General features: G+C 37.9%; 1 protein-coding gene across 3 annotated transcripts in view; it reads right to left on the bottom strand.

Moving 5' to 3' along the window:
* LOC140485778 (dmX-like protein 1) overlaps positions 1-12,834 on the bottom strand; it is a 243,685-nt gene that overhangs the window by 73,556 nt on the left and 157,295 nt on the right. For all 3 annotated transcript variants that reach the window (XM_072584300.1, XM_072584297.1, XM_072584299.1), the window contains exons 23-26: positions 11,713-11,983; positions 9,705-10,756; positions 7,100-7,291; positions 866-942 (exon numbers count right to left, since the gene is read on the bottom strand). In XM_072584300.1, coding sequence (XP_072440401.1) covers positions 866-942; positions 7,100-7,291; positions 9,705-10,756; positions 11,713-11,983 — 1,592 coding nt within the window. The remainder of the gene's footprint in view (positions 1-865; positions 943-7,099; positions 7,292-9,704; positions 10,757-11,712; positions 11,984-12,834) is intronic.

The raw sequence follows: 12,834 nt of genomic DNA, 5'->3' as shown, positions 1-12,834 counted from the left end.
TTTTTCGAATCCTTTCAACTTTCATAACATCCTTCCTATAGCCAGGAGACCAGAATTGCACACAGTGGCCTAACCAATGTAACATGACCTCTCAATTCCTATATTCAATGCACTAACCAATAAAGGAAAGCATACCAAATGCCTTTTACACTATCTTATCTACCAGTGATTCCACTTTCAAGGAGTAATGAACTTGCACTCCAAGGTGTCTGTTCAGGAACATTCCCTTGGACCTTACATGTATAAGTTCTGCCCTGATTTGCCTTTCCAAAACTTAGCACCTCACTACTCACATTTATCTAAATTAAACTCCATCTGCCACTCCTCAGACTACTGGCCCATCTGATCAAGATCCCCTTGTACTCTGAGGTAATCTTCGCTGTTCATTACGCCTCTAATTATGGTGCCACCTGTAAACTTACTAACCATACTACCTATGTTCACATCCAAATCATTTATTTAAATCACAAAAAAAGTAGCAGGCCCAGCACCAATTCCTGCTGCACACCCCGGCTCACAGCCCTCCAGTCTGAAAAGCAACCCTTCACCATCACCCTCTGTCTTTTGCCTTCAAGCCAGTTCTGTATCCAAATAGTTAGCTCTCCCTCTATTCTGTGTGATCTAACCTTACTAGCCAGTCTACCATGAGGAACCTTGTCAACACCATATAGATCATGTCCACTGTTCTGCCCTCAATCCTCTGTTACTACTTCAAAAAATTCAACCAAGTTTGGTACCAGATATTGCTCATTGCCTGGCACTCATGAAATTAGCATGCTTTAAAAGGGTGAATGTTGACATGAGTAGGGAAAAGGGACAAAATAATCAAAAAGGTTCTGCCTCAATATACGCCATTTCTACTTACCCATAACTATGGCCATCACAAAGGCATTGGTACAGGCATGCAGACAGAGAAGCTGCCACAGTGTGCATTACATAGATCTGAAAGAAAAAAATAAGCGTCAAGTATCCAGTTGAAGCTATACTATGATTCTAACAGCTACTAATAATTCTAGAAATTCAACCTTCTATTTTAAGCACAAAGTGTACAAATATTTGGTTTGAAAGCACAAGATTACATAATTGTGAAATGAAATACATTCTTTATTCATACGTTAAATGCATATTAATGTGCCAATAAAATTAAAAAGGACATTTTGTTTTCCTTATCATTTAATTCCTAAGAGCCAATTCAAAACACTAGTGGTAAGCTAAAGAAAGATTGTAGGCATCTGAGCCCTAAGGCTTTAAAGCTGCACAAGCCATTCCAGAACGTTGAAGTGTAGTTATAAAATTAGTCAGACTATGTCACACTAACTGTTTACTTATACAGATAATCCCCAGGTTGCGAAAGGAATCAGTTTCTGAATCAGTTTCTAAGTTGGAATACAATTCAGGACAGTATGAAGCAGCTGTGTGCAACCACAGGAAATGTTCATATCTTTAGTCTTTAAAAGTCAATCCCTGTTTGGGATCATGTTCCAAAATATAACAGCTCATAATTCAGGGACACCCTGTACAAAAAAAGATAATTGAAGAACAAGAATGAAAGATAAGAACAAAAAATGCTGTCAACACTCCGAATGGAAGTACTTGTAGAGAGAGAACAACAGAATTAAATGTGACACGTCGGTGGCCTCCAGTAATCAGTTTTTCAGCATCATTGAAGTCTGGGAGAATTTGAACTACTTGCATTCATCATATTATGATTAAATTAACATTAATGCTGTTTTAGAATGTTCATGCAAGTAAAATGGTAGAAGAAAAGAATAAACACAAGTGACCTCCATGAGGCAATCATGCAGGATAGAAGCCATAACAGTTTCACATCAGTGGAGATGGATAGGATAGGTCTTTCGAAGGCTTGGTTCAAAACTGCTAAAACAAGGGCTTCACAGATTTGCGCCAGAAGTCCTTTCACATAGGAACAAAGATTTCGAAAATGAAATCAAAACCTCTATGCAAATCTGCTCTATTATTAAGATCAACACATGGGATGCAGGTGCTTAATCATAACCAAAATGATGACACAACAAAAGATATCAAAATAAGAGGTCAGTCGACCCTTCAAACCCCTGTCCTTCCAGTCATCAAAATCATGGTTGATTATCTAGCTGCAACTCCTTTTTTGTGCCAACATAGAAGAGCTGTCAACTCCCTAAAATTTCAAAAATCTATATACCTCCTCTTTAAATAACCAAGCCTCCACAACTCTTTGAAGTAGACAACTCCAGACTCTCGTTACCTTCAGAAGAAATTCCTTTACTTCTCAGTTTTAAATGAGCACCTCCTAATTCTGTAACTATGTTCCCTTGTTCAAGAATCCCCCACTCGTGGATAAGTCTTCTGAACATCTACCCTGTCAAGCCCCATGAGTATCTTTCAGTAAGATTACCCCTTAATCTTCTGTTTTATCAAAAATGATGTCAAAAACTTGCAAATCAACAAGGTGAATCACAGACAGAACAGTGGTACCTTCAGCCTCTGTTTGCTCAGTGTCATTCAGGGGCTCCAGATTTATGTTTCGTTGTTGTTTACTCATGAACAGTAACCTGAAAGCATAATGAAGTACTCAGTGCTCATCAACTTAAATTTCAACAACGAAGAAATAACAATTAATATACAGTTGTCCTATTTCACAGGTATTGGATCGACATGCTTACATCCAACATCGGCTAAAAGGCTGCCATCTGCCTTGGGGTAATCTGCACTCACTATTCAATGCCTTAAAGCTGCACTGACAAGATACTTTTGCTGGGGTGACTGGCTTGCATTAAATGGAACTAAAAATCCTCTACCAGTAGAGAAATTCAGAACTGCTTCTGAGTTCACCTGTGAGAGTCCCTGAATCCAACTTAAAAAAATGCTTCTGTACTGATTCCTCAGTTCTTCTGAACTGAATTAAAAACTGTCATTAACACCACACAGGTCTGCAGTGATGTTATCTGAGTAATGCTGGTTTAAGGCCATTGTTCCAGAATGACTAGCTGACCTTTTGGAACCGACCAACAGCAACTTGCCTTTACTTTAAAAAAAAATACAATTTCAACAATGTACTACACACCACAATGGCACTGAAGGCAACATAACAGTCTGTCTCATAACATGAAGGGCAACACTAAGTTTTGTTTGTATTGCACCATTTCAAAATGTATGATATTTTGTTTGAGATCATTTATTCAATTCTGTGCCATCCTCTACTAAATGTTAATCAACTGTACTCCAGAACGACACTTCTAGTCAAGATTGACTTCATTTTGTTACAGTACTGTTCGAATTTAGTTGTCTGGACTTTCTTGTATCAGTTTAAATGTTACCCTACAAGTAGCAAAATCACAAAAACATGACACTTCAGTTCAATTGTATGTTGAAGCTATTGCCCAGAGGTTATGACATGTTAGGAAGCAAAGAAATGGACAAATTCAGACACGTAAAAAGATTAACTGCTTAAATGTTTTGAGTGTGTGGATTATCCCAAGGAAGCTGTTGGCCTTTTAGCCAGTAGTAACTGTAAGCATGTCGATCCAATAGCTGTGAAATGGGACAAGTGTACGTTAATTCTGTTATTTTTTCATGAAATTTAAATTAATGAGTACCAACTAGATCATTACGCTTTCAGGTCATTTCAACAACTCTGCATTTCTGTAGAGCCTTGTCTATAAACAAGATATCCTTAAGTGCTGTAAAATACATCTCAATTAATTACTTCTGAAGTACAAGTTGCTTCCTTTGTAGATAAAAGTGACAGCTAGTTGAATACAGCAAACATGAAACAACTACAAAAATTCATTTCCTCTGTCACTGATGCTTACAACCAGTAGTGTAAACCATATAAAAAAATATTCATTGCAGAAATTCAGGAGTTCCTTGGTCAGCAACCTCCAATCCCATGACGACTACCATCCATAAGGACAAGGTCATCAAAAATATGGGAACGTCACTATCTGCAAGTTCCCCTCCCCCAAGTCTCTCACCATCCTGACTTGGAAATATACTGCCATTCTTTTAGCGATATTTGGTCAAAATCCCAGAAATTCTCTAAAAGGTACTATGGATCTACCTGCACGACATGGACTGCAGCAGTTCCCCAGCATATGGAGGGCAACTAAGGCTGGGCAATAAATGTTGACCCAGCCAGCAATGCCCACGCCCTGTGAATGATTAAAAAAAAATTGCAAGGTTCCATGGACTGTACTTCAGAGATCCGGGTATCTAAGAAACTCACAATCCTGCACTGCCCTGATAACTATAACTACCTGAACAAGAGATCTGAAAGCGACAACTTCAAAATACAAACCAAGGTAAAGCAAAGTTTTATGAAGGACTGCATGATACAAATGACCTCCTGACAATAGTTCTCCACTTCATCAGGGCAAATATTGAATACCATCTAGATGAAAAATTCTAACCTCAGCGCCAAATCTAAACTGATCTGTTTCGGTCACAATAAAACCCACAGTAGAAACTACTCAGAGTTGATGTCAGCATCAAGTTGAAAAACAGTGATTAAGAGATATGGGGAAATGTAAATGGTTAGCTGTGCTGGCGAGGTTAATATGAATGCCACTGGAAGATGTGATACTGGTGATGTTTGGAATGAGGGACAGAAATTGTGGAAATAAGTAGGTTTAGATAAACTCCAAGTCTTAACTCTGCTGTGGATGAACGGATAGGTCAGAGATCACATTAAAGAAAATAGATCAGGCCCAAGCATAAGTGCTCAATAAATATAATAAAGATAAATGTGTGTGCAAGTAAACAGCCTTTATAACAATACATTATATACAATGACACAAGCGAACTTTGTTTTCCATATCCTCTGAGCTAAAAATGAATGATGAATTGGCTACCCCTCATTATAATGGTCAAGTCAGAGGACAGATTTTTTTCCTCTAGAGATGTTGTGTATCATATCCAAGGTATTTTTGCTCTTGGCTTTCAAATTTTAAATACTTTCACTATAACTGCATTATTACACGAATCAAGGGAAAACAAGTTAATAGAGAAAGCAAATATGGAGAATCAAAAACATTTCAAAAGCAGTAACCCATCTTGTGGGGAAAACAGTAATCTCTAACTTCTCTCTTCCGAGAGCTGGGATTTAATAACGTCATTCGAAAGAGGTGCTGTCAATTTGTAGCATACTCCATGTCTTTTAGGATATATTCCAAATTTTCAATGATCTCAAACCCTACATACTTCAATTTCTATTGTATTCATCAAATTTCATACAGAAAACCCTGGTTAGATCCCACTTGAAACGCTTCAGCGGATCGGAGCACCACATCTTAAGAAGTATATTTTGACCTTGGAGGGAGTGCAACGTAGATTTGAAAAACGGTACCTGGACTTCAGGAGTTAAGTTTGAGGAGAGATTATACAATTTTGTTCATTAGAATTTAGAAAGTTAAGGGGTGATATCATTGAAGTTTTCAAAATTTTAACAGGAAAAAGCAGGGTAAGTAAACTATTTCCACTGGCTGGAGATTCTAGAATCAGGGGCAGAGTCCCTAAATAATTAGGGCCCAACTATTGAGGAAAGATGTTAGGAAGCACACTGTATACAAAGGTTGGTAGATGTTCCACAAATGGCAGTTGATGCTGGATCAGTTGTTAATTCTAAATCTGAGATAGATAACAGCTTTGATAACAAAAGTGTAAGGGATATGGGCTAAAGGTTGGTATATAGAATTAGGTCACAGATCAGCCATGATCTCATTGAATGACAGGAGAGGCTCAAGAGGCTGACTACACTAATCCTGCTCTTATGTTCCTAAAACACTAAACCACTGTTATACCTTTGGCAGGAACCAAACGCAGCTATCATTTTAGAGCTGCAGAAACAACTAATCACTGAGATGCACATCTCAAAATATTAAAGACAGGTATGAAGTTCTGTCATACGTAATTTGGAGCTAGCCGCACACAGCGCCATTGATGCATTGTTATTTCAATCCTTGTTCATCACTAATCTGACATCGAGTTTTTGCTGGATCTACAAACATGTTAACCTCTGGACTTTTTGCCAATTAATTTAACTAGTGCTCTCCGGTTACTGACTCTAATACCATCTTTTAAATTTACTGAATCAATTTATTTTATTTTTCAAAGAAGAACAAGACATCTTTCCATTGATCTTAAGTTTCACACTCTTGGTATGATTATAAATTCCTATAGCCACATTAACAAATGTAAATGCTTGACAAAATGCATACACATTAATATAAAAGAAAAATCAGCTCAGTTTTTGAACCCTACATGCAATATTAACTTTGAGGTGGCAACTGGCTCACAAAGCAAGCTTAAACTTGAGACAAAAATTGCATCAGAGGCTTGAATCTTGCGCTAATCTCCAACTTAGATCATTAGATCTAACAGAAGTAGGCCAGCCCGACTTGACTCAGACATTTAAAGTGATCATATCTGATCTATAATCCTCAACCTAAATTTCCTGTCTTTTCCCCATAATCCTCGATTCCTTTACTGATGAAAAATCTCTCAGCCTTGGAAGTGAACAACCCAGCCTCTATGGTCACCTACAGTAATGAATTCCAGATACTTACTATCCTTCGAGAAGAAATACCTCCTCCTCTCCACTTTAAATGGGCAATCCTTACTCTGAGATTATGCCTTCTGGTCCTAGACACACTCACAAGGAGACATGTCCATCCTGTCAAGCCCATTGATGTAACACACCCTGAAGAATCTTGTAGGTTTCAAGGCCACCTCTCAGTCTTCTAAACTCCAATGAGTGCAGGCCCAACCTATGCAACTTCTCCTTATAAAGCAGTCCCTCTATATCAGAGATCAAGCTAGTGAATTTCCTCTACACTGCCTCCCATGCCAATATAACTTTCCTTAGGCAAGGTGACAAAACTGTTCAGAATTCTGTGAACATTTTGCGATGTCATTTTAATTTCTTTTTAAAAAAAGCCTTTGAACTGGATTCAAAACACAACACACAAAGGGCAACAAAATGAATTCAAAAAGTGTGACAAAGACAAAGCAACTCAGTGGTAGTCAAAACACTAGATCTAACTGGTTGCTGCAGATATTTTATTTGCTACGGTCATATTGCATTGAATTAAATAACACCTACCTTGTTGTTTTGCATGTCTGGATGTGGAGGAGAATCAAATTCTACAATAGTATTCACAATGTCCTGGGTAAGGTTGCTTAGATGGAGTCTAGGATTAGCCACCACAGTTTTGGCACTTGCAGTGCAGGCAAATAGCAGGGGTATTGATGCAAGTTGCACGAAAGGACTAGTAACCTGTTTCACCGAATGCTCCTAAATACAAAATGTTGATATGATTTGAAATTCTGCATAGTTTAAAATTTATTTTCACTTTTGTAATGTCAACATAAATAGATCATTAAATGGTGAGGACCTGAAAAAACATGGTTGAATCATGACAGAAAGGTAATTTAAGATCTACAACTCAGATCTCCTGAAAATCCTCATTTATTTTGTGCAAATACAAACTTGGAGATTTATGCAGAGCACATCTATGCTGACTAACATCAGTTGTACTAGCCCATAGATGAAATGCATGTGCATCTCTGAACTTAACTTGCAGCAAATAATTTTTATTTTGGATTTGAGACTTTCGATCAGGCACGGCCATATCAAATGGCAGAGCAGATTCAAAAGGCTGAACTAGCCTCCTTGTGATGTTAAAGTTTTCTAGCTACAATGATGAGATAAAATGTTTTATAGTCAAACATCATTTCTGCATGGCTAGTCTTGAATGGAGCAACTATAGCAAAGCACTAAAAATTACCACAAAAATAACCCATTGGACCAGTGTCCATAGGCTGGCTTAGGGCACAATGGACACAAACTTCCAAAGAGCTGAAATCAGATTGCCACTCTGTTCCTTTATACTTGCCTGGCTGAGAATTCAGTGTTTCTGGTGCAAACATTTCAGTTGAGCCTCTTCAAAAGCACATTTCATCAACAAACCTTCCAGGCTTGGGGAGTTGGGGGTGGGTGGTTGCGTCGGTGAGTGGTGTTTGGGGTGCAGGATGGTGGATGAGACAGGATAAATACAAGTTGGGTAGGATGCTCAGGTTAGGTGTTTAAGGCAGATGGAAGCTAAGAGGATTTAGAGAGAGAGTGCTGGGAATGGATGGTCGGTTTTATAGTTGGCCAAGACTCAGGGCACATTTCAATCTCTAATTTTTCCTAATTGACTATTAAAGTACTTGGGCAGCAGAGTAGCTCAGAGGTTAGCACTGCTGTCTCAGAGAGCCAGGGACCCAGCTTCAATTCCAGTCCAGGGCGATTGTTTGATGGAGTTTGCACATTGTCTGCATGGTGGTTCACCCACCGTTCAAAGATGTGTAGGTTTGCTGGATTGGCCATGCTAAATTGCCCATAGGTTCCAGGTATGAGCAGGCTAGGTAAGTTAGCCATGACAAATGCAGGGTTACAGGAATAGGGTAGGGGAATGTGTCCAGGTGGAATGCTCTTTGGAGGGTCAGTGTGACTTGACGGGCCAAAAGGCCTGGTTCCACATCGTCGGAATTAGATGATTTACTTGGGAACTGCCATTCAGCATTTTAAATATTTCACAATTACCGCGTGGACCTCAAAGGACCTTCAAGTAGTTTCCACATGGCCAATTTTAGTGGATATTTAGCCTTTATCTACACTGAGGCCAGATGATCTGAGCTTATACTTACTGAAAGAAATTTTGTAGCTGCTTTGCCAAGCATAATCTACAATAAATTGTACAATTATCTTAGTGACAGTCAAACAGCTGGCACCACAATGAAAGCTGTTTATTAAATAACAATGTAGAGTCACTGTACCCAACTGCAACATAATACTGAACTGATTTGTTTCCTTGAATTGAAGCTTGTTAAATAGATATTTAAATCACATTAAATTCCCAGTTCTTTCTACTGCATGTGTCCATCCTATGATCATCTGCTTTTAAATAGTATATACAAACATTTCTACGGAAAATAAAAATGTTTAAACTTGAAACGCCTATTCTTAATGTGGTTAAAGTGTCCCCAGATTTCAAACTAATGCAAGGCTTTGGAATTTTAAGGCTTTTACAAAATTGTAACAATACTTTTTAGTGTTGATACAAAATAAACATCAACCCAACAAAACTGAATACTGTTTGATGGTTATTTTTAATTAGCCTGATCAAATGTGTTTCCTGAGCAGGAAAGACTTGAATCTGGTCCTCAGGGGTTCATACGGAGGAAAATCACAATACCACTTTCAATTCAAAAACTGTTTAGAAGAAACTCATTGCCAACATTTGAAATCATGATCTCCAGATTTTTAGACAGGCAGGTTAACCTGCTAAGTCACAGTGCCACCAAACTATGAAATGGTTAACTTCAATTTTAAAATAAATCATACTTGTTTTGCATTATTTTGAATGCTCTTCAAATTTGGCACTTGAATTATTGCAATGACAAGCTCAATAACAATGAAAATGGTAAAGTAGTTTGAGGATTTACAGCCTGCTTAGAAATCAAATGCATAGATGCTCTGCATATGGAGGTAAAGAACATACCTGTAACTCTGTATACTTCTGGTTTTGGTTTGATATAAACAGTGCTAGATAACCAGATGCCTCACAGGGATATTTTCACTAACTGAACATTAGTCTAGACTCAGTTTCAGAAGAAGACCCTGTCCTGAGGTAAAAAGACCTTACTTTACAGCAAAGAATTACCTGTTGCGATTCCTGTAAAAGAAGAATCAACTCCATCCTGACTGATGCCAGGCCTCCACCATGAGACCCATGGAGACTACAATAACTAAGAAACATCCTTAGAAGTGGTTGGTTTTCCAGAAGCCACAGTCTCCTCCGCTGCAAATACCTTTGCTGATGTAATGACTTTTGTTGGTCAACAATACCATTTCCTGCCTGTTCACTTTCAGGAAAGTCAAAACTATCTTTGATAGCTTCAAGATCAACATTGTAATTACATGTTTTCTGTAGGGCTGTAATTTCTCTTTCAAGCCAGTTGTATAATTGGAAGCGGAGTTTTCCACCATCAACTTCATATCCAGTAGACAATGTACGTAGCTCTGTTGTAAGTATCTTCAAACAAGCTCCAAACTTTAACTGTGCTGCAATGACATCTTCCGATGTACTTAAAAAATCATCAGCTGAACTTGAGAAATTACAGTAACTTTCTCCTTCGATCTTTGCAGCAGTGGGACACTGTGGATTTATTTCCTTCATTGACAGGCCAATCTCCTCCTCTTCATCTTCCTTATCACTATCCCATTTTAATTCTAATGGCTGGTCTTCAATCGTTAGAGATGACTGACTCCAATCAAAACTAAGAGACGAAGTGGATTGTCCGTTTGACAGCCAATCAGATGGAACTTTCGATCCCAAACCATTGACTATTGATGACGAGCAATCACAACCCGAAACTTTATGTTTAGATTCTTCGGACGAAAAATTAACTGTCAAATAAGAGCTTGTTTCATTCTGTAAATTCTTTGGTTTCATGGTGACTGCAGGCATTTTAGACAAAACTTCAAGAGCTAACATTGGACAACCAGCTTTAAAGTGTGCATTTGCAGTTGAAAAGAATAATCGTCTTTCAGCTAAGCTGATCTTATCTGCCAGACCACTTTCCACAGTTAAACCCATCTGTGACATTGTCTTCTCTGAAGAAGCAAAGTGTCGTCGCAACAAAAGTGGATGGGTTCGCAAATAGTTGTAGAAATTAAACACCCCAGGACTGCATGAAGTAGACTTGCTGTATTCTGAGGATAAATAAGGAAAATTTAAGGCATTGTCAGACATTAAATTATTTCATTACTATTGCCTACGCTAGAACAGCTCAAAAGTGAAAGCATCAGAGACCCATGTTAACAGGATGTGCAACTGCATATCTTCTTAATGAGATTGATTCATGGACAGTAGAGTCTGAACTTGGTGATATAAGTTGGAACGGTGAATTCAATGTCAAATGAATTACAGAGATCAATACAGCAGTAAAAATGGGATAGAGATACAAGATAACATAAAAGGAACACTTCATAAAATTCTGCAATATTCAGAGAAATCTGAAGAGAATCCACATGTGTTAGAATTTACATCTCACTACTGGAGATTGTTTGGCAATCATATTACAAAGAACATCACCAAGATTGTACGACAGAGGAATCAATTGAGTAGTCTCAACATCTAGATGTTTAGTACAGAAACATGCAGCCATTTGATACATTTGAATAACAACTCAATTGGAGTGTGTCTTGCAGCACATTGACTGACAACTTTTGGATTTATGCCCTTGATTGGGCAGGTACTTTTGCATGAGGGTGCTATCACAGATATCAATTAGTCTCACTACCCTTTGGTTATTTTCATGATAGGATATGGCCTAATATTACCACTCTTCTCCTCACCCCAGCAACACGAGAACCACTTTGATTCAGAATGTCTTTATACAGAAAAGTCTGTTAATGCAAAGCAGCACTAAATTTGCAACATCAGTAGTCCTTAACTAGCAGTTTCAGTGCAAACTGTGACAGACTATAATCCCAACTGTCTCCAATCCGGTTTCCAGACAACTGACGACATGCCTTTCGGGAACTTAGCTGACACAAAGTGCTTTGTTGAAGGATCTTCCCACTTCTTTTCAAGTAGTACAAAAAGAAATAAATGTCACAATACAAAATTAAATACTTTTATATTCTTTATTCATCAAAAGCATTACCTGTCACACTGCAATTATCATTTTCTTTCATCCCCTGTTCCAACAGAGTGTTCAGCGAGTTGGTGTAATCTTCTAATATCCAACATGCCATACTCCGCAACACCGGATCCGAATTTCTTAGAGAAAAGTTAAAACATTTGCTCTTTGGGTCATAGCCTAGGATCCTTCTGACAAGTATAGACTTATAGGTGGATGACACTTCAAATTCTGATTCATATAAGCGTGCTATTACAAGAGCTAACTGAACATCATGAAGTCTTTCGAGACAAACCTATATAAAAAACAAAAGAGTACATTATCGAATTGCAAGCATTTACTTTTATCAAATGCAGATCAGATGCCAGTTGTAAACTTCAATGGTTCTAAAAGGGTTTATGTTGAAGACTGCATTAGGGTCCGCCCAATCTCATGTTATAATGGTCTGGATGGATAAAAGGCAGAACATCTTGGGATCTTGAAGTGCCGATTTATATCCACAGCTCTCCTCACCATCTTAGTAATAAAGTCTTACAAACTAATGTAGCTTGCACCCAATTGGGACGTGAAATAAATAACATTACATTAGATTAAGAGCATTGGCTCATTAAGATTCACTTGTGGTTGTTCTTCTATCGCTGTAAACCAAATAGGCCCTTAGACTCAGCCAAAGAAGAACAATGGTGGCAGTATCCTTTTACCCACAAATACCATATTGTCTTTTCTTTTTAAAGAAGTGTACAATATGGAAGCTATATTCTACGACAAGATACAACTTTGTATTGCAGGGCAAATAATCTGGACAGTGTTTACTCCCTTGAAAACTTCTAATTATGATCCATAACTGGTATTATAGAAATTATAGTTTAAAATTTTCAAATCAACTGTGATATGGCAACAGAATGAAAGCTTAAATATCTGTATAGCAGGATGGTTTTCAATACCATCAAGATGCTTAACGCACAAATGTTCATATCTTATAAATGGGGCAAGAGTCTTCAAACTGGGTTATATACATTGGACCTAAATAGAATTACATTAATAATTTTCTAAGAAATGACCATTTCCAACCCAGAAATGTGGTGCAGAAATGTTAAAGATTTGAGAAATATGGTGAATTTCATTTCTAGGAACTGAATAGAGAAG

This window comes from Chiloscyllium punctatum, chromosome 2 (assembly GCF_047496795.1).
Source record: "Chiloscyllium punctatum isolate Juve2018m chromosome 2, sChiPun1.3, whole genome shotgun sequence".
Classification (NCBI taxonomy): domain Eukaryota; kingdom Metazoa; phylum Chordata; class Chondrichthyes; order Orectolobiformes; family Hemiscylliidae; genus Chiloscyllium; species Chiloscyllium punctatum.
This window is presented reverse-complemented; position numbering and strand designations above follow the sequence as displayed.